We start from the raw sequence: 24,219 nt of genomic DNA, 5'->3' as shown, positions 1-24,219 counted from the left end.
ATGCAGCACCACCTAGGGACTGTAGGAGAGGATATGTACTATTAAGGAATGTTTTGATTGAGTACATGACAAAGGCAGGATTTGTACTCATGACTTTTTCACTCTGAAGCTGGCCACTATCTGCTAAGCCATGCTGCCTCTGGAGTTTTAATAATGCTCTCCTGGTTTTTTTCCGTATGCCCTTTGGTTCTTGTTAGTATATTCACCTTGGTCCCCCTTGTCCAAAACCCATTCTTGGTTAACTTTTTTTTAAACATTTTTTAAACCCTTAACTTTTGTGTATTGGCTCCTTGGTGGAAGAGTGGTAAGGGTCGGCCATGGGGGTCAAGTGACTTGCCCAGGGTCACCCAGCTGGGAAGTGTCTGAGGCCGGATTTGAACCCAGGACCTCCCGTCTCTAGGCCTGCCTCTCAATCCACTGAGCTACCCAGCTGCCCCTACTTGGTTAACTTTTACCAAGAATACAGGGGATTTGGCTACAGTCCCAAGTGGAACAAAATATGTGTGTGTGTGTGCGGACATATAAATTTAAATAAAAATTCACATATATGCAAAAAAAATCCACACATACAAATGTATTCATCAGGTTGGGGCTCTTTTTTTGGAGGAATAATTTGAGGAAAATGTGACACCATGTACAATGAATGATTATCCTATACAGCATGTTAATTAAAAAAGGTTTAAGAGTGCATAGGAAAAAAAAGTGCATAGGAATTCCTTAAGTTTTGTGCAATAAACTATTTTTGGTAAAGGGTTTCATATTTATTATTTGGGGATTCATTATAATATTTAAGTAAAATTTGTCTCTTTTGTTGAGGTGTGTGTTTTCATCCACAAAAAATGTTAAATGTTCCATGGAAATTCATTCATTTCAATAAGCTTTGCTGTCATTCTATCAGTTTTCAAAATGTTTTTAAATCTCTTTTTTTATTGAATTTAAATGACTGAAACAAGACAAAAAAGATGTAGCCATATATTTTGAGGGGCAGGGCCTGGAGTGAGGAAGACATCCTCTTGAGTTCAAATCTAGCCTCAGACACTTAGCTGTGTGACCCTAGACAGGTCACTTAACCCCATTTGCCCAAGTTTCCTCATCCAATGAACTGGAGAAGGAAATGGCAAACGACTCTAGTATCTTTGCCAAGAAAAATCCCAAATGGGGTAATGAAGAGTCAGACGTGACTTGACAACAGAAATATTGACAGTAACATTTTAAGGTTTTCAAAGTTTTTGACATACATTATTTCATTGGACATATACAAGAATTCTTGTAAAGTAGATGGGTTTTTTTAGTGTATAGAAGAGGAAACTGGAAGCTGAGCTTGTTGAAGCCACTAGTCCAGGGTCACCCAGTATCCAAGGCTGGATTTGAACCCTGGTCTTCTCGACTGCAAGGCCAGCAGAGGATCTATTACACTAGACACATTCTAGTCCCTGCAGTAAAGCCATTCTTTCTCAAGTCCAATGCTGTTAAACAGTGAAGGTTGCCATGAGTGACATTTTCAAGGACTTCGCCAACAGCCCCAATGTGGCATCTCTGGTTACGTTATCGACTGGAAGCAAAAAGATTCCTCAGGTTTGCTTGTGCAAGCTTTGTACAACTTTGGTTCAGCCATTTGTTCAGCTACCTGTGGTGGGGAGAAATGACCTATTGTCTTGGAAGAAATGGGCTGCCGAATGGGGAACTCAACTGTGCATGTCATGATGGCTGTACACCCTTAGCAGTAAGACTGCCCATCATGTGTATAGACCAGTGATTCCCAAAGTGGGCACCACCGACCCCTGGTGGGTGCTGCAGCGATCCAGGGAAGCGGTGATGGCCACAGGTGCATTTAGCTTTCCTATTAATTGCTATTAAAATTTTTTAAAAACTAATTTCCAGGGAGCTAAGGAATATTTTTCTGGAAAGGGGGCGGCAGGCCAAAAAAGTTTGGGAACCACTGATATAGACGAACCTGTTTTAGGTGTTACCAAGTGAGGGGAGACAGACTACACGAGGAGGAGTTCTTGTAAATGGTTCCAATAGAAGCCTGGGCCAAAGCCCACACTTTGCTTTCCATTTTATTTCTTCAGAGAGACAGCAGTTAGTGCATGGACTTTGGACGGAGAAGCTCTGGGTTCAAATACAACCCCTGACACTTTGGGCAAGCCACCTAATCTCTCTCTGCCTCGGTTTCTGCAACTGTAATAAAATTAGGATAATCCCAACCTTCTAGGGTTGTTGTATCAAATGAGATAACATTTGTAAAGTGCTGAGAACAGTGCTCTCTGGACATAGTAAGGACTGAATACATGCCTGTTGCCTTCATTCCCACTCAGGTGGAAACCTCCAAAGGGTAAGGATTGTGCCATGGTCTTCAGGGTGAACTCTACAGAGAGTGAATGTGAAGTAAGGATTGTTAACCAAATGAAATGATCACATGTCAAAAATCTTTTTTAAAGGAAATTCAAATACATTTGAAACTTCATTTTCTTGGGGGCAGCTATGTAGCTCAGTAGATAGAGAGTCAGGCCTAGAGAGGAGGAGGTCCTGGGTTCCAATATGACCTTAGACACTTCCTAGCTATGGAACCCTGGGCAAGTCACTTAACCCACACTGCCTCCCCCTTACCGCTCTTCTGCCTTGGAACTCATACACAATATAGATTCTAAGATGGATGTAAGGGGTTAAAAAAAGAAACTTCATTTTCTTTTCCATTTCTTGGAGGAAATGTGCTCCACATTCATGTGCTGCTATTTCAGATGTCAATGAGCTTTCAAGAAGTTTTCAGAAACCTCTGTCTTATTCCCTCTCATTGTAGCTGACAGATCCTAAGACAATGGTCTGTACATAGAAAAGACTTAAGTAATAGAAGCTGAATGAAAAGAGGAATGAGTGAATGGATGAGTGGGTCAGTGGGTTAAGAACTTCTCATTTCTATCACAGTGCACTAGAGAGACACACCTAATCCACACAAGCTTTTTGGACATTTCTCTCCATTTTGGGTCTCTCTGAAGTTCTGGCCCCCTTCTTCCCAAAATGGCAACTGGGGATACGTGGATGCCATGAACTCTACAGTCATTTTCTACTCTGTATTTTGCTATGCCCTTTGTATCCCCACCCTTTTAAGCTCTTGCATTATGATACTTAATTTCCATTCATATAAATAGGAATTTGGTATCTGATTATCCTTTGAAGACCTTGGAATTGGAGAATCATAAGGCTAAGGTGGGAAGGGACTTCAGAAGCCATCTGGTCAACCCCCTCATTTTATAGAGCAGAAAACTAAGGCATAGGGAGGGATTGTAGAATCCTACTAGTAAGCATCAGAGGTAAGATTTGAACCCAGGGCCCTCAGACTCCAGAGCTAGGGCTCTTTCTACTTTACCAAGATGGTGCTGCTTCTACCATGGAGTTGGCCCAAGATGTGGTGAGAGCTTGCCTATTTCTGTACATCATTAAGGCCCTGTCCCCTTTGGAGATGCCACAGTCATGTTTCCACATAAGACAGCCTTTCTTATTATGTGATACCCCATTCCAGTTGCCAGAGGATAACCTGACTCAGTGTCATCATAGCCATTTGCCAAATTCTTTTTTCAAATTGATCGGCTCTCATTTGGTCAATTTATTTTTTCTTTCAGCTTCCCATTCAGACTCTAATGTCCTCCATATGTCATAGAAAGAAATTCATTCTCCTAACCTTAAGAAACAGAAACTGAAAAAGCTATCCAACTCATGTCAGCCAGCCCAGTTGAATTTGTTAATGCTGCCATTTTAAATCTACTTTCTGCTGGCCCTCCTCCCTCCTTCCTCACTTGTACTTGGTAGAATTCCCCAGCTCCCATCAGAGCCTAGTCCAGTTGCTGCCTCCTCTCCCAACTGTTGCCCATATGGCCAGGGATTGGTATTCTCACCCTCTTGAAATTGCATTTTATTTGTTTATTTCCTTGGTAGATGTAGTTTGCTCCCACTAGAATATAAACCCCTTGAGTTAAAGGACTGTTCCATTTCTGTTCCCCCCCCTAAGCTTATTAGGGTTTTGTATACATTAGGTGCTTAATAAATGGTCATTGAATTAGATTGAAGGCTATCCCCCTACAATCCAAACTTGGCCTCTTCCTCAAATGCTGCCTCATTTTTCACATTTTCAACTCACTAAAGGCTGTAAAAATGGCATGAACTCTCTTATTTTGCTTGTCTACCCTTCAAGGAATGCTTTAGATGGGCCTTTATGAAACACTTAATCTGTTGCTAATTTTTATGTAAAGATTCCCTTGATCTTGTCAAGGCCGAGATAGAATGCTGCCTCAAATAACTCGATAGCTCTCTAACACTGGGGGGGGGGGGTTTCTCCTGCCCTATCTCCACCACCCTGAGTTCAAGTCTTGACGAAGACATGTAGGGGCTGTTTGGCCCTAGGCATGCCATTTAAATTCTTAGTCCCTTCTAAATTTCAGAGAAGGTACCAAGTGGCATTGATAGAGGGAGTTTCTATCAGGATACCCCTACACTGATAAAATAACAAGCCCAGTTTCCTAATCAGAGGGAACGAAAGATATATAGTCATAATGTGTGTATGTATATGAATGAATACATATATGTGAATGTATGTAGACATACATAGGTGAATGTGTTCATGGTATCTGCATATAATTTACAAATATATTTGTACATGTAAATGCATATTTGCAAATATATGTGCAAGTTCTGGGGTATATAGGGTTATGTTATACACACATAAAAACTTAGAAATATATATTTATATATAAAACTTACACATATTCCTTACAAATATATTTATGTGAAACTTATATCTATATGACTTACAAATATCTATTTATATAGCAATAGGTTTATACATTATATATATTTGTAAGTTCTGGGGTGTATGAGGTGTTTGGGGATGGATGACTAGTAGCTCTGGGATGAGGGCTTCCTGAGCCCTTTTCAGGGCTGTTTATCCTTCGATGGCTACCTGTCGCCCAGCTCTCGCCTGTGGCTCCAAGAAACCGTGGCATGTGCAACAGCTATACACTGGTAAAACCATCTGGGCAGATGGGCTAAACCAGGTTGAGGATAATTGACAGGCCTCATAGGGGGATGTCTACTCCAAGCATGTGGAGACATTCCCTGGCAAAAGGGGCAGATGAGGACAATTTGTTCCAAAGGCCATGAAGGAGGCTGAAGCAAGGCTGAACTGTGGAACACTTAGAGCTTGGTCAGACACGGAAGACGCCAAGGCCATCTACTGCATCTCGGGCCATTGCCAGTCATCATGACTTCTGTCTTGCCACAGGACTTGAATGACTCTGGGAGAGAAAGAGAGCAGGGCTGATGATTTTGCCTAGTTCTGCCTCACTTAAATCCAGTTCATGGGTGAGTAAAAAGACATCATCAGTGATGTCATTTTGGTCTTCTTTGAGTAAGAAGGACAACAACCAACTAACTATTCTTCCAGACTTTCTAGTTGGGAGGCAGAGTGGGGTCAGAACCCCTTCCCCTTCCCCCCAGGTTTTGAGAAATAAAAATGACCTAGGCTTTTGAGAGAAGAATGGGTTTGTCCTATCTAAACTATAGTTTCCTTGGGCATAGGGAGCAGCTTTCTTCAGTTTGGGGCAACATGCCCTCAGGCCTTGCTCCTTTCATCTCTAAAATGACTTTATTGAATACCTTTTTTCTAGCTAATTAGCTGTGACCTTGGGTGGGCCCAAATAGTCAATTTCTCCTTACCCTTTACTTATCTTTGTGGGCTAGGTGAAAACAAAAGAAATGATCAATTCTTGCTCTTTTTTTTTTTTTGTGGGTTCGGTGAAAAGGAAAGGAAATTATCAGTCCTGGGTCTTTTTTTGGGTCTTAATCTGTGATTTCATCTAGGTGGGGAAATTCTGGTGTGGAAACTCCACAGAACATCGGGGGAGAGAAGAGAATAAGCATTTATTAAGCCCTTTACTTATTATGTGCCAGGTGCTTTCCCACTACCTCTTTTGATCCTCATAAAGACCATATGAGGTGGGTGCTATTATAATCCTCATTTTACAGTGAGGGAACTGATGCAGGAATAGGCTAAATGAATTCTCCAGGGTCACACAGCTAGTAGTGTCTGAGGCCACATTTGAACTCAGATCTTCTTGACTCCCACTGTGCTGCCTAGCTTCCTCCAGCAGCAATTCATTTGTACCCTAACTATTAGAGGCAACATGGTATAGTGAGTATAATACTAGACCTGGAGTGAGGAATCCCTGAGTTCAAATCCTGCCTCAAACCCTCAGTTTCTTTATCTGTAAAAAGTATGGTAATTGAACTTCAAGGGTTTGATGTAGGGATTGGATGAGGTATGGGATGTAAGTTGCCTTGTAAACCATTGGCATTAGTGTGAGCTCTTTTTAGGGTATCACCTGGAGTACAGAGACCTGGTTTTGTATGTTACCCCTAATGTCTAGCACATAGTAGGTACAGAATAAAGGCTTGTTGATGTTTACACAGCCAATGTGTTAGAGAAAGCACTTGGACTGAAATCTAGTGGTCTTGGGCCAGCCCTTTAGCTACTTTTCCCCACTGCAGGCTCTGTTGTTCTAAGTGGGCTTCCTTGGTTAATTTGGCCTTATTCTGCTTCCCTCCCTAAGGATGGCCATTCTTCTGGTGGATCAGCGTCCCTAAACCTGTGACCCTTCTTAGGGGTAGGGAGGGAGCCCTGGGGGCGGCCCCACCTCTAACCTCTGCCAGGGTGTGTGTGGGGACGGGGATTTCTCCTGGGCCTAGGATCACTTCCACACAGCCTAAATCTTTCCCCAGTTTTACATTCTCGTCCTCTCCAATCCACAACAACCCTAAGGACTGGGTGGGGGAGGGAAGAGCGGCGGGTCTGGTGCCTTGGAGGGCTTCCTTAACTCACCACCACCCCTCCCCCGGTCCTAAGTGAGGGCTCCTCCTTCTCCCCCCACCCCACCCCCACACCCCCGCGCGCCATCCGGGGGCTTCGTCTTAAGGGTCCCAGTTAGGTCGATGACCCCCTACATAGCCGCCAATCGGGGGCCTGCGCAGGCCGCCCTCTGCAGAGCCTGTAGCCAGCTTCAACACCCCGTTCCCACCCTCGCTTCACACCCGGCCCCTCCCTATCACGTCCGCCTGCCAGGGGTGGGACAAGGCCTCGGGGGCGGGTCCAGACCTGAGGAAAATGGGGCCGAGACTGCGGCTAGACCGTCGGACCGAGCGAAGCACTGCGGCGTTGAGGGGAGGGACTTGGGTGGGTCCGAAAGAATGCATTTCTCATTGGTTCCCTCGACGGCAGTCCCGCCAATCAGCTTTCCTGCTCTCGGAGAGTTTCGCTGGGGGGATGGGGCGAGAGAAGGGGGCGGGACAAGCGAGTTGGCAAATCAGTGGCCTCGAAGTGGCCCGAGGGGACCGTTAGACGCTAAAGGAATTTCAAAGCTGCGCCTGGGCCTCAGCGGGCTGAGGGAGCGGCTGCAGCGGCCTCCGGAGGTATGCTAGTGTGTGCAAGTTGGGAGGGGGCTCCGGGGCTGGTCTGCGCCACGGTGGAACCCCGCTCCCTCCGACCTCGGGTGGAGCTCGGAAGGGGCGGGGGAGGGGGGCGTGGCTCGCACCCTAGCCCTGCGCACGCGCACTAGTGCGGCCCGGGGCTGCGGGGGCCACGCGGCTGCGCCGGCTACCTGTGGCTGTCAAGTCAGTCCGCCCACGTCTGTCTAGGCTGCGGGCTGGAAGGCTTGCCCCACCCAGGTAAGAGGGAAAAGCAGCAGCGCAGCTCCTTTGGGTCTGGCAATCGGACGCTCCCATGAAAAGGTAAGGTGGCAAATTGGGAGACGAGGGGTCCATAGCGAGATGTTTGTTAACTGATCCTGAGCCCCAGCCTCGTCCTTGCGGCCCCACCCTAGGTGGGGCGGGCTCGTGGCACAAGAGATTCGTTTTCCTCCTAAAACCTACCAAACCATGGAAACAACTGCATTGGACACTGACCTGGACTGGCACAGTGCCTGGCACATAGCAAGCCTTAATAAATGCTCGTTGATCATTTATTTACCGACAGCTCCTTTTCTCTCCCCACCCTCTCCCCAGCTAATCTTCCTGCCCTGATGTAGAGGAAAATGGTGCCACTGTGGTAATCCTCTGCCATCTCTAGAACTAGCAAAATCCTGTCACCTTTAACCTGTAGTTGCCAAGTCTGTCGATAGGCATTTATGAGATGCCTACTATGTGCCGAGCACTGGGGAAGGAGCCCATGGTCTAACGAGCAGACAGATATGCACAAACAAGCTATGGGTTTATTAGGATATGTTGTGTCCTAATAAATGGGAGATAACAGAGGGAAGGCACTAGAATGAAGAGGGGTTGGGAGGAGGAAGGCTTCCGGTAAAAGATGGAAGCTGGGAGCCAGAGATGAGAAGGGAGAGGGTTCTGGGCATGAGGGACAGCCAGAGAGAATGTCTGGAGCCAAGAGATGGAGTGTCTTGTTCATGGGACAACCAGAAGGTCAGTGCCTCTGGATCGAAGATTACGGGAATAAGGGATAACGTCAGGGAAGAAGAAGATGTAAGAAACATGGAAAGGTAGGAGGGGACTAGGTTATGAAAGGCTTTGAATGCCTAAAAGAGAGAGGATTTTGCATTTGATCATGGTGGCATTTGGAAGCTTCTGGAATTTGTTGAGTGGGAGGGGGGAGATATGGTCAGACCTGCGCTATTGGAAAATCTCTTTAATGGCTGAATGGAGGAGGGATTGCAGTAGGGGCAGCAGACACACCAGCAGGCTATTGCAATACGTAATGAAGCCCTGCACCAGGGTGGTGGCACTATCCGAAGAGAGCATGTCTGAGAGCTGTTGCTAAGGTAAAATCGACAGTCCTTAGCAACAGACTGGATATGGGAGGGGTGAGAGATAGTGAGTAGTGGAGGATGACTCCTAGGTTTAGAGTCTGAGAAACTTGGGAGGAGGATGCTGCCCTCTAGAGTAATAGGGAAGGGAGGAGAAGAGGAGGGTTTAGGGGGAAAGATAATGATTCACACTGGAAGACGTTGAGTTCAAGATGTCTTCCTGGCATGTGGACATTGGAGATTGGAGGTGAGCCCAATGGCTAGGGCAGAAGAGGTAGATTCGAGACCATTGGTGTAGTTATGGCAGTTAAGGGGAAGGTTGAAGGGGTTGAAAGATAATGATTCGATTTTGAAGATGTTGAGCTCAAGATGTCTTCCTGGAATTGGGACATTCCAGATTGGAGGTCAGCTGAATGGTTAGGGGAGGATAGGTAGATCTGAGAATCATTGGAGTCAAGATGGTAATCAGATCCATGGGAGGTTGCTGAGCCGTGTTTAGCCCAATGCCCTAGTAGGCATTTAGTTGATTTCTGATTAATCGGTTGCCAAGGGAATTGGTATAAAGGGAGAAGAGAAGGGAGCCCAGCCCAGAACCCTGTGAGACATCTAGGGTTAGAAGATGTAATTTGGAGAGGATCCAGCAAAGCAGAGTAAGAAGGGGCAGTCTGATAAGGAGGAAAAATCCGGAGAAAGTGGTGTTCCGAAAACCTAGAGAGAAGAGGGTGGTCAACCGTGACAAAGACTACAAAGGTCAAGAAGAATGAGGAAGGACAAAAGGCCGATTGGATTGGATTTGGCAATCGAGATCATTGGTGATTTTGGAGAGAGCAGTTTCAGAGGAATGATGAAGTCAGAAGCCAGATTGTAAGGGGTTAAGAAGAGAGGAGAGGAGAGAAAGTGAAGGCATCTATGGTAGACGGCTTTTCAAGGAGTTTAGCCACAAAGGGCAAAATATGTTTCAGGATAGGGGAGATATGGACATGTTTGTAGGCAAGAGGAAGATGGGGAGATATTGAAAATAAATGATAGAGTGAGAATGCAAGAGGGGGCAGTCTGTTGGAGGAGACAGGAAGGAATGAGGTCATTTGAACAAGCAATGGTATTAGCCTTGGTAAGGAGTGAGGTCACACCTTTTCAAATGCGACAGAGGTGAAGGAAGAGAGTAGCCGAAGGAATTTGAGTGATGGGAGGCTAGGAAGAATGGGTGGAGTTCACAGCAAATGATTTCAATTTTATCAATAAAATACCAGGGCAGGGTCTCAGCTGTGAGAGATTTGGGAGGGGAGGGGGGAACGTGGGAGGTTTGTGGAGGGATGGCTAGCTTTGGAAGAGCCCATGTAGAGAGTGGGAAAGTTGATAACCTGGCTGACTGCTCCCTATTCTCCTTTGCAGGCTCTTCACCCCTGTATATACCCCAAGGTTCTATTGTGGGCCTTCTTCCCTCTCTATTCACAGTGACCTCATCAGCTCTCATGGGTTTCATTTTCTCTAGACAGATGGCTCTCAGATCTTTGTCTCCAATCCCACATCATCAGCTGACTTTTGGACATTTCCAACTGGATGTCTCGTAGACATCTTAAATTAAATCTATCCCAAAGAGAGCATGCTATCTTTCTCCCCATTCTTCTTTTATCTCACTTCCCTGTTTATGTCAAGGACATCACTGTTTTTCTAATTTCCCAGGTTCCGAACCTCGGTTCCTCATTCTCTCACTTTCTATATCCTTTCGGTTGCTAAATCCCATCATTTCTTCTGTAACGACATGTCACGTCCATCTCCTCCCATAGCTACCACCCAAGTTCAGGCCTCCATCCTCTCTTATCTAGACTATTCTAACAGCCTCCTAATTGGCATCCCTGCTTCTAGTCTTCCTCCTCTTCAATCCAGCCACCACACAAGTGCCACACTGATTTTTGTAAAGGGCAAGTCTGACTGCGTCATTCCCAGAACTCATCTTTTTGGCTTTTTTAAAAGAGCTTTTATTGATGTGTTTTGTTTCTTACATCACCACAGTTATCCCATATATCCCTCCCTTCCCCCTCCCACTCCCTGAGAGCCATCCTATATGACAAATGATAGTTTTTAAAAACCCTTACCTTCTGTCTAAGAGGCAATATGATTCTAAGGCAGAAGAATGGTAAGGGCTGGGCAGTGGGGGTTAAGTGACTTGCAGGGTCACCCAGCTGGGAAGTGTCTGAGCTTAGATTTGAACCCAGGACCTCCCATCTCCAGGCCTAGCTTTCTGCCACCCAGCTGCCCCATGGCATAGACCCTTTTTAAAATCCTTACCTTCTGTCTTAATTGATTCCAAAGCAGAAGAGTGGTAAAGGTAAGGCAACGTGCCCAAGGTCATACAGCTAGGATGTGTCTGAGGCCATATTTGAATCCAAGACCTCCTGACTCTATCTTCCGAGCTAGGAACTACTCCCTAATGATATTTTTTTTTTAAGAGAAGAAAAAAAGAGTCAGTATAATTTATTGGGAAAGTATGAAAATCTATGCAAAGTGTAACCCCGGTGGACCCCCTGCCTCCACAAAGGGGAAGCTTGCTGGTGTTTTCTCCCATCTCCCTATTCTAGTCCCACTTGATCTCTATCATTTTGTTACTTTTCCTTTTGATTTTTTGATGTGTCATTGTTCCCCCATTTACATTTTTATAGTTCCTGGGGATGTTTTTTTAGGCTCTGCTTACTGAATTCACTCCACAGTTGTTCCTAAAGATCTCTCCATGCTTCTCTCTATTCATCACATTCATCATTCCTCCCCATACAGTAGCATTCCATTCCATTCATGGACCACATTTTATTTAGCCATTCCCCAATTGATGGGTATTTACTTTGTCTCCAATTCTTAGCTATCACAAAAAGTGCTGCTAGAAATATTTTGGACTATGTGGGGACTTTTTTCTTATCGATGGCTTCCTTGGAGGATAAGCCCAGTAATGGAGCCTCTGGTTCAAAGGGTATGGACATTTTAGTCACTTTGTTTACATAATTCAATTTGCTTTCCCAAATGGCTGTACCATTTCATAGTTCCACCTACAGTGTATTAGTGCGTATTGCCATTTTTTGTCATTTTTGCCAATTTGCAGGGGATGAGATCAAACCTCAGGGCTGTTTTGATTTTGCATTTCGTTTATTATTCGTGATTTGGAGCATTTTTTTTCATGTGGTTGTGAATACTCTGCAGTTCTTTTGAGGGCTGTTCATACTTTTGACAATTTGTCTATTGGAGAATGGCTTATATATATGTATTTATGCTTATATATTTATTAATTGTTTATATATCTTAGGTGCCAAGCTCTTATTGGAGGAATTTGATGCAAAGATTTTCCCCCATTCAACTACTTGCCTTTCTTAGCAGCTAATAGGTTGATGTTGTCTATGCCGAACCTTTTCAGTTTTGAGGAATCAGAATTGCCTGTTTTATCTTTGCAGTTGCCTCTATCTCTTGTGTGGTTATCTCTTACCCCATGGGGGGGGGGGAGAGGTGTATGATCTGATCTGTTTCTCTTCTAATTTTTTTGAATGTGAAGGTCACTTAAATCCCCTTCGAATGTATTGTGGAGCAGAGTAGAAGATATCGATAGTTCTAAGCCTGATATTTACCAGACTACTTTGCAGTTTTCCCAGCAGTTTTTAGTGCGATAAGGAATTTTTTCCTTGGCAATTTCTGCTTTTTACTTTATCAAACACTGGGTTATTAAGTTTCCTTGTTTCTGATGCTCTCTTGTCTAGGCTTCTTCATTGATCTCTATCTCTTTTTTAACCAATACTAGATGATTTTGAGGACTGCTGCTTTCTGACCTAGTCTGAGATCTGGAAGTGCTGTTTCCCCTTTCCCCTTACTTCTTTCATCATCTGCCTTGCTAGTCTAGCTGTTTTGTTTTTCCGAATGAATTTTGTTATGATTTTTTCAAGCTCTGTAAAGTATGCCCTTGGTAAAATAAACCAAAGGAGTTAGACTCTATAGACTGAGGCTTTAATTGGGCAGGATCAGAGGATGCTTGCATCGGGACACCATAGATACTGTCATACCAGAGTGCCGAATGCCCATTACCGCATAAAGGCTTCTAAAACAAAAATCACAAAGGGGAGGGAGATAGAGGAGAGCACACAAAATACAGAAAAGGGTGAATGACATCATGGGATTAAATACAAAATGATTGGTTACCAAGGTGAGGTGCAGGGACCGACATGATCAGTCAGAAGTTGGGTGCCTGGTGGCTTGCCACCCCTTCTTTTCCCCTGGGCCTAAGAAGGGCTCATTGTTGGAGTCAGATGCCAGAGAGCAGCCCGTACTTTTGTATCTTGAAAGATAGCTTGTTGGCCAAAGATGCCAGCCCCTCCCTTTCTTTTTCATACGGTCCTCCAAGGCCAGCAAACATTCCTCGTTCAGGAAAAGATCTGTGGTTAAGCATGAGAGCTGGATTTCTAAACTTAACCCATTATAGACCAGCTGAACTTTGAACTGAGTTCAGAAACACAGAGCCCTAAAGTTAAGCAAGTGAAGGTACCTTAACAAGTATATGTAGCAAGTAAAAGCAAGGCTTTGGTCCTCAGCTTAGGTCTGCAGATTGGTCAGTCCAAAGCCTTTTCTAAAAATGGAAATTCTGCTAGGAGAGTGGCAGGATTCCGTTTATTTCCACAAGCTTTAAAGCACTAAAAGTGGAAATTAAAATGAAAAAAAAAAACCCTTACCTTCTGTCTTAGAATAAGTATTGATTTGAAGGCAGAAGAGAGGTAAGGGTTAGGCAGTTGCCCAGGATTGCATAACCAGGTAGTGTCCAAGGCCAGATTTGAACCCAGGTCCTCCTGCCCGACTCCAGGCCCTGCCTTCTATCCACAGTGCTACCTAGCTGCCTAATTAATTTTGATAGTATTGTTATCTTTACTATATTGGCACAGGCTAGTCATGAGCGCTGAATATTTTTCTAGCTATTTAGGTTGTTGTCCTTTATTTTTTTAAGAAGCAACTTGTAATTGAACCTATTTTTGTGTCTTTTATGTGTTTTGAGAGATTGCTCCCCAGAAATTTATACATTTTGTAGTTATTTGGAATGAGATTTCCCTTTCCATTGCTGCTTCTTGTGTTGTTGTTGTTGTTGTTGTTATTTATTTATTATATAGAAATTCTATTGAAGGATTTCGTATGTAGCCTGCAACTTTGCTGAAGCAAAATCATCATAGCCATCAGCAAATAGGGATAGTTTTTTTCTGCTCTTTACTTATCATTATTCTTTAAATTCCTTTCTCTTGTCTTATTGCTATTGCTAGAATTATGTCAAATAATGGTGTGGGGAGTGGGTAATGTTGCTTCACTCCTGTGTTTATTGGAAAAGGTTCTAATGTATTCCATTGCATATGATGTTTGCTTTTGGCTATAGATAGATGGTTTTTATGATTTCTTGGATAAAATCCTATAGTCTTTTTGATAGGATTTTGCTTAAAATTTTTTTAGGTAGACTTTATTATGTTTCCTTGGCCTACCCATCAGTAATGAATATTTCTACTATTATTTAGATCTGTTCTGTTTTTATTTGTCTGAAAAGTATTTTGTAATTGTGTTCCTTTAGTTCTTGGGTTTGTCTTGGGAGGTAGATTCCCAAGTGTTTTATATGTCTGCAATTATTTTAAAAGGAATTTCTCTTTCTAGCTCTTCTTGCTGGGTCTCATAGTTTTTTAAGTTGAGTCTTCAGGGTTCCTTAAGTATATCATTATATCATCTGCAAAGAGCCATAGCTTTATTGTTACCTATTCTCATTACTTCAGTCTCTTTTTCTTCTCTTAACACTATAGCTAGAATTTCTAATACAGTGTTGACTCAGTGGTGATAATCATTCCTGATCTTATTAGGAAGGTTTCTAGTTTATCCCTTCTTAATGTTTGCTCTTGGTTTTAGGTAAATATTCCCATGCCTTCTGGTGTTTTTATTTGGTAAAAAAAGCTTTTTCTGCATCTATATGAAATAATTATATGATTTTTTTTGGGTCATTTTTGCTCTCGATAAGGTCAGTCATGGTTATAGTTTCCTTAATATTGAACCAACCCTGCATTCGTGCTATAAATCCCACTTGGTCATGAGGTATATCCTTTGTGATATATTTCTGTAAACTCTTTGCTAATATTTTATTGAAAGTGTTTACAATCTATTCAGTAGGGAAATTGATCTATAGTTTTCTTTCTCTGTCTTTGCTCTTCCTGGTTTAGGTATCAAAACCATATTTGTGTCATAGAAGGAATTTGGTAGGACTCCTTCCTTACCCATTTTTGATACAGTTTACCTAGTATTGGCACTGTTTCTTTATTTTGTTATCTTTGATTTGTGGTTCCTGAATCAATTTCAATTCTTATCGCACTGTGGTCTGTAAAAGATGTATTGACTATTTCTGCCTTTTTACATTTGTTCGCAGTATCTTTGCCCTTGTACATGGTTAATTTTTGTAAAAGTTCCATATGGTGCTGGCCATTAGAATAACCATAATAATATAATAATCATAATAAATTATTATTAGAATAATAATAATATTGGAATAACTTTATATAATAAATGCTTATTGTGTGACTTCAAGTTATATAGCAGTAAGGGGGCTTCTTGTACATCCTTCCCCATTCAGAAATTTTGGCAGCATTTCTATTTCTGAAGTAAGTAAAACTTAAAACTGTACCAAGACTTTTGGGACAGTCAGTAATTCACTTGTATTTGACTTGTACCCACAGTCAAAATACTTACTATATTTTTAAGAGCTAAAGAATGTGCTTATTGTTGTTTCAAAAATCACTTCATATTTCCTTTGATTAATTTAGAACATGGGTGATTTAAAAGTTTTTTTTTTATCTGCAACAAGCATTTATTAAAGGTTTGTATTATATGACCCTCTATTGATTACGGCATTGATTTTCCCCCTCCTGACTCCCTCTTCTATGATTCAATGATCCATTAGAGAGTGAGTGAGAGGGAAACAGTTTGTTTTTCTATTATATCTGCTTATGAATGAAGATGCTGCATTTTCTCTTTCTCTTCCTCCCCCCCCCCTTTTTTTATAGGAATAGTGGCGATGAGTGACTAGCCTTGTTTGCCATGTCTTTAAAACAACATTATCAAATCTTCTCACTGGACTGCTTTGTCTCTTGAACCCTCCCTATTTTCCTGGGCTCTTCTTATGCACTCTCCCCCCCTCCCAGCCTTTTTTTTTTTTTTAAGCTGGTAACTATCATATGTTTAGGTTTTTTTCCATATGAATCTTGCATTTGTTTAACGGTCTCTTCAGTAAATCTTCCCTTTCCTCAAGGGCTTCTCCTGTGACGATGCACTGACTCTTGGCTTGTGCTCGGCAGGCAGGGGCCCACCTTATCCCCTATGGAGCAGGAAAGGATCTTGTCACTTCTGAGAGCAGAAGTGGAAAGGTTATCCAGCGAGCTGCAGGAGACAACCCAGGAGAAAGTCCAAGCCGCAACGTACGGCCTGGCAGTGCTCGAGGAAAATGCCGACTTGAAACAGAAATATGGGGACCTGGAAACAGAGCTAGAGTCCCATAGGCTGGAACTCCATCAACTGAAGGAGGTAAAGATCAAACAGGGCTAGGCTGGGCCCTCAGAGCCATCTGTGGCTCGGGATGGGGGGGAGGCACCAATGTAGCAAGTTTGCCGTACTGAGACCTATGAAGGCCAGCTCTGTCTCTGTACTTTTTTTGAAACAAAAACAAAAAACATAAACAAACAAAACCACCAAACCAAACTTTTTAAAGGTGACCCTTTGATAAATTTTCCTTGCTGACTTCTTGAAATATGTTTAACTTAGATGTAGAGGGTTTTTTTTGGTGGGGGGGGGAGATTTTTTTATTACCTAAATTGTAAGCTCTTTAAAGGCACAGACGTGCCTTCAGATTCCACATAGGTACACCGTAAAATAGTGCTGGCTTTTTTTTAACCTTTACTTTTTGTCCTAGTAACAACTCTAAGACAAGGGCTAGGCAAATGGAGTTAGTTACCTGTGACTTGCCCGGGGTCACATAGCTAGGAAGTACCTGAGGCCACATTTGAACCCAGGTGCTCCCGATTCCAGGCCTGGCACTCTATGCATTTAGCAACCTAGCTGGCTCTACCTTTTTTTGAAAACCTTTACTTTCTACCTTAGTATCTATTCTGAGAATTAAAAAAAAATTTTTTTTTTAATCCTTACTTTCTCTCTTGGTAATAGCTCCAAGATAGAAGGGCAAGGGCTAAGCAAATGAGGTTAAGTGACTTGCCCAGGGTCACCCAGCTAGGAAGAGTCTGAGGCCAGATTTGAACTCCAGGCCTGGCGCTCTATCCACTGTGCAGCCTAGCTGCGCCTAGTGGTGCGTTTTTAGCTCTTACCATTCTTTTCTCTTCTTTTAGTATAAGACCTGGTAGCAGTACTTTTACTAACTTGCCTGGCAAAGTATTTCAGTCAATGGAAAAAATTATATTAGTTGAGAAGAAACATCCCTCAGGGTTGTGATTTAATATTGAAACATCCTACGTCAAGCTTCTTAGCTGTAAATCCCATATTTAGTCTGCCTCTAAAATGGCAGTCTTCTGTGTCCATTCTAGGCATTAGCAGAATGTCATAGCAACCATAAGCGGGCCACATTTGATGGAGAGAACAGAGAAGAATGCTTACTGCTGGAAACAGCTTCCAAGGAGGCAAAGCTGATGGAGAGAATTGAAGAGTTGCAGAATGACATTAAACAAATGAGATTTCTTGTGACTAACACATCTGCAGAAAATGATCGCCTTTCTTCCATAATCCAGGAGCTGAGAAAGGTGTGTGTCCGTAACTCTCTTGCTTTCCTGGGTGTATGGGCACCGCTCCAAGCTTGTGTGGGGGACAGCTTAGATAATTCAGGAGAGACCTGGGCTTGAATTCTCGCTCTACCACCCCTGAACTGTGTGACTCTGGGAAAGTCACTTAAGATTCTCTATACCTCAATTCCCTAATTAGTTAAATAAGGGTAAGAATGCTTCCTCACAGAGGTGTCATTAATACAGTCCTTAGAGTTTGATCAAATACCATATAAAAGAGTTTTTCTTAAGAAAAAGTTCAATTCTGCTTGAAATCCTCAGTTTGCACACAAATCCTCTGCTGCCTTAATTGCTTTAGATTTTCATCAAAATTATGAAAATAAGAGACTGTCAAAGATGGCAGAGTAAGAAGAAATATATAGCCCAACTCTCTCCCACAATTGCCCCAACAAAGGACAAGGAAATATTCTTAGCACCAGACTGAAGAAGGCCATTTTTTTCCAGCACAGGGAGATTAACCAGAAGCATGTGGGCACTGGGGAGGCAGTCCAGTTGGCAAGGCCCATGCAGAGCCTTCTTTCAGATAGAATGAAGCTGGGGCCTGAAGCTGTATCAGTATGACCACAGAGCAGGGTTGAGGAAGAGTGGAAGATGGGCCCTGAATCTGTGTACCAAGTCAGGAAGTGTGCACCATGGGGAGCCTCTAGCTCTGTTTCTCTGACCCTGGAGCAAGACTGTGATTCAGCTCATAGTCTTGAAGCTGAGTAATCAAAATCATGAACAGAGACTAGGGACAAACCTGCAGTTGTATTGCTCAGAATCTGCATATCCTTCCTACTAGCTGATGGGCTAGAAACTGTCTACTGGAACTCCAACCAGAGGCAAGCCTGCAGTTGTGTTGCTCAAATGAGAACATGTGGAGAGAAATGAAAGTTGGTAATTCCCTGATCTGAACTGCCTATAGCACCTTTAAAAAATGCAACATTCAGTACCTGGAGAAGCAGTGTCAGGACCCCTGAGAATACAGCTTGGGTCCAAACAAGGCCCTGACCTTCTCTCCAGAAGTGTATAGAGTCTGGCCATTGCACAAAGTCCCAATTCAGGAAGTTAGGCTGGAAGGGGTAAACAAACAAAAACTCCCACTATAAAGAGCTATTATGGAGCCAGAGCCACCCAAGACACCAACTCAGAACAAGAGAAGAACACCACAACATATGTAAGCCAAAGCCTCAGTGAAAAATATTACTTGGTCTCCAACTAAGTAATAAAGTAGAAATTTTGAAAATTAAAGAGTAGATTAATAAATTGAAAGCAAAAAGACCATCAAATTGGTAAATAAACTAGGAGCTGTTTTTTAAAAGCTAATAAAATAAATAGCTAATCTGGTTTTTACCAAAAGATATTGGTATTAAAAAAATGAAAAATATGACAACCATATGAAAAATGCTTTAAATACTAATAATTAGAGAACTGCAGATTAAAGCACACATGAGGTTCCATTTCATACCCATCAGATTAGCAAAGATGACAAAAAGGTAAAAGACAAATGTTGGAGGGACTGAGGGAAAATAGGTACACTTGTGAACTGTTGATAGGGCTCCCAACTGCTCTAGCCATTCTGGAAAGCAATTTGGAACTGTGTCCCAAAAGTCACTCTAAATGATGCTTACCCTTTGACTCATTTTTACAATCAGCAGACCTTATACCCTAAAGCTATCAAAGAAAGAGAAAAAGGATCCATGTGTAAAAGCATACTTAGAGAAGCTTATTTCAAAAGTAGCCAAAAAACTGGAATCTAAGGAGGTGCCAACCTACTGTGGTACGATTTAACAACTTGTAGTATGTGATTGTAATGAAATATTATTATGCCATGAGACATGATAAAGTGGACATTTCAGAGGAAACTGAGAAGACCTCTGTGAACTGATGCAGGCTGAAGTCAGCAGAACTAGGAGGACAATTTATGCATTGACAAGAATATTTTAAAAAACAACAGCAAACAACTTTGAAAGACTTTAGACCTCTGATCAATGCAAAGATAAACCATGAGTCCAGAATCCTGAAGGTAAATCGCACCACCCACCCTCTACCAAGGAGTTGGTGGAGTTAAAGTGCTGAATGAGACAGATACATTTGTTATGACAATTTTCTTTTTTTAAAAATTGATTTTGAATAAAGAAAATGAAAAAAAGTATACTAGGGAGGGAAGGGTAGGAGAATTTACTATTTCACATGATCAGGATGCATATGACCATAAAAATGAGGAATCGGGGGTAGAAGGAATAAATATTACTTAAATTTCATTTCACCTGAACCTATCTAAGAATGGTAAAATGAACACACACACACACACACACACACACACACACACACAGAATTTGGTATAGAAGTACATTTAAGGCTGAATTTGATGGGCCTCTTCTGTAATCTCTGCTAAGCAGGGCAGTTGAGGATAGTGGATCACTTGAGCTTGGGGAATCTGAGATGCATTGTTCTAAAATCCTATCTAGTGTCTACAATAAGTCCAACACTAATGTGATGGGCCCCTGGGAAGGGAGGGCAACTGCGTAAGAAGGGGTGAACAGGCCTGGGTCGTATAGGTGAACCAGCATCAAACATCTATCAGTCAGGAGTGGGTTTGGACCTATGAGTTGCTGGTATACTTCCAGGCTGGGTGAGATAGGGAAACGGAGTCTAAAACGCACACCAACATTTAACTCAATAAGCAAATGGGTGTGAAAATGAAGGTGGATGGAACTGCAATATGGATTAGTCATAAGGAAAGCAAATTTCATACTTGGAGAGTATCATTGCAGGGAGGGAGGAGATTTCAACAGGAAAAAGGAGAGAAAGGATAAAAAGGATGGCGTATAGATCAGGGAGAGAAGATCATATCAAGCATAAGTCCCTAGGTGTAAGTATGTCTTCTCTCACCACCTTCTTTGTAAAGAGTTTAAAGCAGAGTAGGTGGGCCAAGCCAATATAATAAAAATGACAATCAACCTAAACTAATATACTTATTTGCCATCCCAATTAAACTATCAAAAATTATTTTATTGAGCTAGAAAAATAGTAACACAATTCATTTAGAAGAGCAAAAGGTCAAAAATATCAAAGGAATTATTGGAAAAAATGTAAAAGCAGGAGGTCCATCAGTACCAGATCTTAAACTGTATTATAAGGCAATAATTTTCAAAACTATTTGGTACTGGCTAAGAAATAGAATGATGGACCAGTGGAATAGAGTAGGTATACAATAAATACATAGTAATAAATGATTATAGTAACCTTGTGTTTGATAAATGTAAAGATCTAAGCTTTTGGGATAAGAACTCACTACTTAGTTAAAAATTGCAAGAAATACTGGAAAGCAGTCTGGCAGAAACTAGATATAGATTATTATTTTACACCATTTACCAAGATAAGGTCAAAATGGACATATGACCTAGGAAAAAAGGAGATATCATAAATTAGAAGAACATGGAACATGTTACCTATCAAATTTAGGCTAAGAGAAGAATTTACAAATAAACAAGATAGAGAACATTGTGGGCTGTAAAATGGACAATTTTGATTATATTAAATTAAAAAGGGTTTGTATGAATAAAACCAATGTAGCCAAGATTAGAAGGAAATGAGAAAGTTGGTAAAATGTTTTTAACCAGTTTCTCAGATAAAGACCTCATATCTCAAATATATAGAGAACTGAGTTAAACTGATAAGAATATGAGTCATTCCCCAAACAATAAATGGTCAAAGGATATGAAAAGGCAGTTTTTGGAAGAAGAAATCAAAGCTATATGTAGTCATATGAAAAAAATGCTCTAAGTCATTATTGATCAGAGAAATACCAATTAAAACAACTCCAGAGGTACCACCTTATACCTATCACATTGGCTAAAATGAGGAAAGGGGAAAATGACAATATTGGAGGGGATGTGGAAAAATTAGAACAATAATACACTGTTGGAATTGCGAACTGATCCAGCCATTTTGGAGAGTGTTCTGGAATTATGCCTAAAGAGTTATAAAACTGCATATCCATTTTGACTCAACAAAACCTCTATTAGGTCTGTTTCCCAAAGTGGTCAATGAAAAGGGAAAAGAACTTATTCTTCTAAAATATTTATAGAAGCTCTCTTTGTGGTGGCAAAGAACTGGAAATTGGGGGGATTCCCATCAATTGGAGGAATGGCTGAATAAGTTTTGGTATATGACAGTGATGGAGTGCTACTGTACTGTAAGAAATGATGAGCAGGTTGGTTTTAGAAAAACATGGAAAGACCTCCATGAAATAATGAAGAGTGAAATGAGCAGAACCAAGAGAACATTATATACAGTAACAGCAATATTGTTCGAAGAGTAGCTGTGAGTGCCTAAGCTATTCTGAATATTATGAACATTCACATCAACTATGAAGGAAGATGATATCCACCTCCAGAGAAAGAAGTGATATATGAAAGTAGGTATTGTGTGGTTCCACATATATATCAAATGTTGGCCTTCTCAAATGTGGGGTTGGGAGGGAAAGGGGAGAGACAATTTAGAACTCAAAATGTAACAGAAAAAAAGAGTAAGACAGGGTTAAGGAGAGAAAAAACTATAAGAGAATGGACGAGGATGGAGGGAAATACACAATTAATTATCATAATTGTGAGCAGGATAAAGTTACTCCTAAAACAGAAGAGAGTAGCAACATGAATCAGAAAGCAAAATCCACCCTCGAAGCATAGATTCGTATGGATTTGAAATAAAAGGCTGGAGTAAAGTCTATTATGCTCCAGCTAAACTAAAAAAAGATCAGGGGTAAAGATCATGATCTTAGACAAGGCAACACCAAAAATAGACATGATTAAAAGAGAATTAGAAATGCTATTATGCTCAAGGTACATTGTCGATGAATTAATATCAATATTTAGCATATGCACCAAATGGCACAGCATCTAAATGCTTAAAAGAAAAAGTAGGGGGCAGGTAGGTGGCTCAGTAGATTGAGAGCCAAGCCTAGAGACAGGAGGTCCTGGGTTCAAATGTGACCTCAGATACTAACTAGCTCTGTAACCCTGGGCAAGTCACTTAACTCCCATTGCCTAGCCCTCACCACTCTTCTGCCTTAGAACCAATGCATAGTTTTGATTCCAAGATGTAAGGTAAGGGTTTAAAAAAGAAAAGTAAACAATTTATAGGGAAAAGTAATAAAACCTTAACAGAAGAGTAGGGATGATTTCTTTAAAGAAAATTACAATAATGAGATAAGGTACCATTGATTTTGTGATGCAGCCAAAGCAATCTTTGGTGGAAAAATTATCTCAATTCTTATATCAACAAAAGAAAGAACAGCCCAAACCCCAGAGAAAACCCAGTTAAATACAAAAATGAGAATTTTGTAAAGCAGAAATTAACAATGCTGAGAACCAAACAAATAAAAAGACCAGAGACCCCATTGAAGGAGGTGAGTTTTTGTTTTGTTTTGCTTTTTGGCCGGGGACAGGATAAAAATATGAATAGGTAATTGAAAATTTAAAATAGAGCAAAACCAGATTATCAGTAAAAGAATTCAGAAGAAATATTAGAAACTCTGTTGCCTGAATGGTAATAAAACCAATCATTCAAATGACGTGGACAAATATTTACAAAAATATGAAACACTCAGATAAATAGAATAAGAAATATAAACTTAAGTAACCCAGCCTGCAGAAAAGAAGTTGAACAAGAAGTAATCGAATTCCTGAAGAAAATGCCAGAACCGAGTGGATGTCCAAGAGAATTTTATTAAATGTTAAAAGAGCAATTAGTGCTAACATTATACAAATATACTATTTATATATAATATACCGTTAGCAAAAAAGGAACAGTCTTAGCAGTTCCTTCTAGGATATAAATATCTTAATATATAAATTATGGAGAATCAAAAGAGAAAAGGAAAACCATAAAACCATATCCCTCATAAATATTGACTTAAAAATTTTAATTAAAATATTGGCAAAGAGGCTGTAGCAACATAGCAGAAAGATTACACACTGTGACCAAGTTGGATTTAGGCCAAGAATGCAGAGGTTGGCTCAATATTAGGGAAAAGGTTTTGACAAAATACAACACCCGTTTTTGTTTTTACAAAAACTAACAAACCACTAAAAGTACAGAAATAGAGCCTTCCTTAATATGATAAGTAGTATGTAATAAAAACCAAGATCCAGAAAGAGTAAAAGAACATCAAAGTAAAAAAACAACAACATAGCACCTCCTTTTGATGATAAAGAGCGAAGGGAATGTCCATTAATTGGGAAAAGACTGAATCAATTATAGACATATAATGAAATATTGGGGCAGAAGAAATGCCAAATGGGATGGTTCTTGAGAAACCAGGTAAGACCAGCGTGAGTAATGATGCAGACTGAAGTAAGCAGATCTTGGAGAACAATTTCTCTATCCGACATCACAAAGACAAACAATTTTGAAAGATTTTAGAATTTTAATCAATTAAATGATCAGATATGATTTCTGAGATGACAGAGAGTTGGTAGACTCAAGGTTCAAAATGAAACGGATTTTTGGACTTGGAAAGCATGGGAATTTGTTTTGCTTGACTCTGAATATTTGTTGCAATGTTTTCTTTCTTTCTTTCTTTCTTTCTTTCTTTCTTTCTTTCT

The 24,219-nt window shown here is 41.2% G+C and overlaps 1 protein-coding gene across 1 annotated transcript in view; it reads left to right on the top strand.

Annotated features, from left to right (window-relative positions):
• The first annotated feature begins 9,016 nt into the window (after positions 1-9,016).
• Positions 9,017-24,219, top strand: part of LOC123253334 (protein bicaudal D homolog 2-like) — a 37,172-nt gene continuing 21,969 nt past the window's right edge. Inside the window, exons 1-3 of the mRNA XM_044682522.1 lie at positions 9,017-9,051; positions 16,142-16,367; positions 17,378-17,590. Of these exons, the coding sequence (XP_044538457.1) occupies positions 9,017-9,051; positions 16,142-16,367; positions 17,378-17,590 (474 nt within the window). The remainder of the gene's footprint in view (positions 9,052-16,141; positions 16,368-17,377; positions 17,591-24,219) is intronic.

Source organism: Gracilinanus agilis, chromosome X, assembly GCF_016433145.1.
Source record: "Gracilinanus agilis isolate LMUSP501 chromosome X, AgileGrace, whole genome shotgun sequence".
Lineage (NCBI taxonomy): Eukaryota > Metazoa > Chordata > Mammalia > Didelphimorphia > Didelphidae > Gracilinanus > Gracilinanus agilis.
The sequence above is the reverse complement of the archived record's forward strand: the minus strand, read 5'-3'. Positions and strand labels throughout refer to the sequence as shown.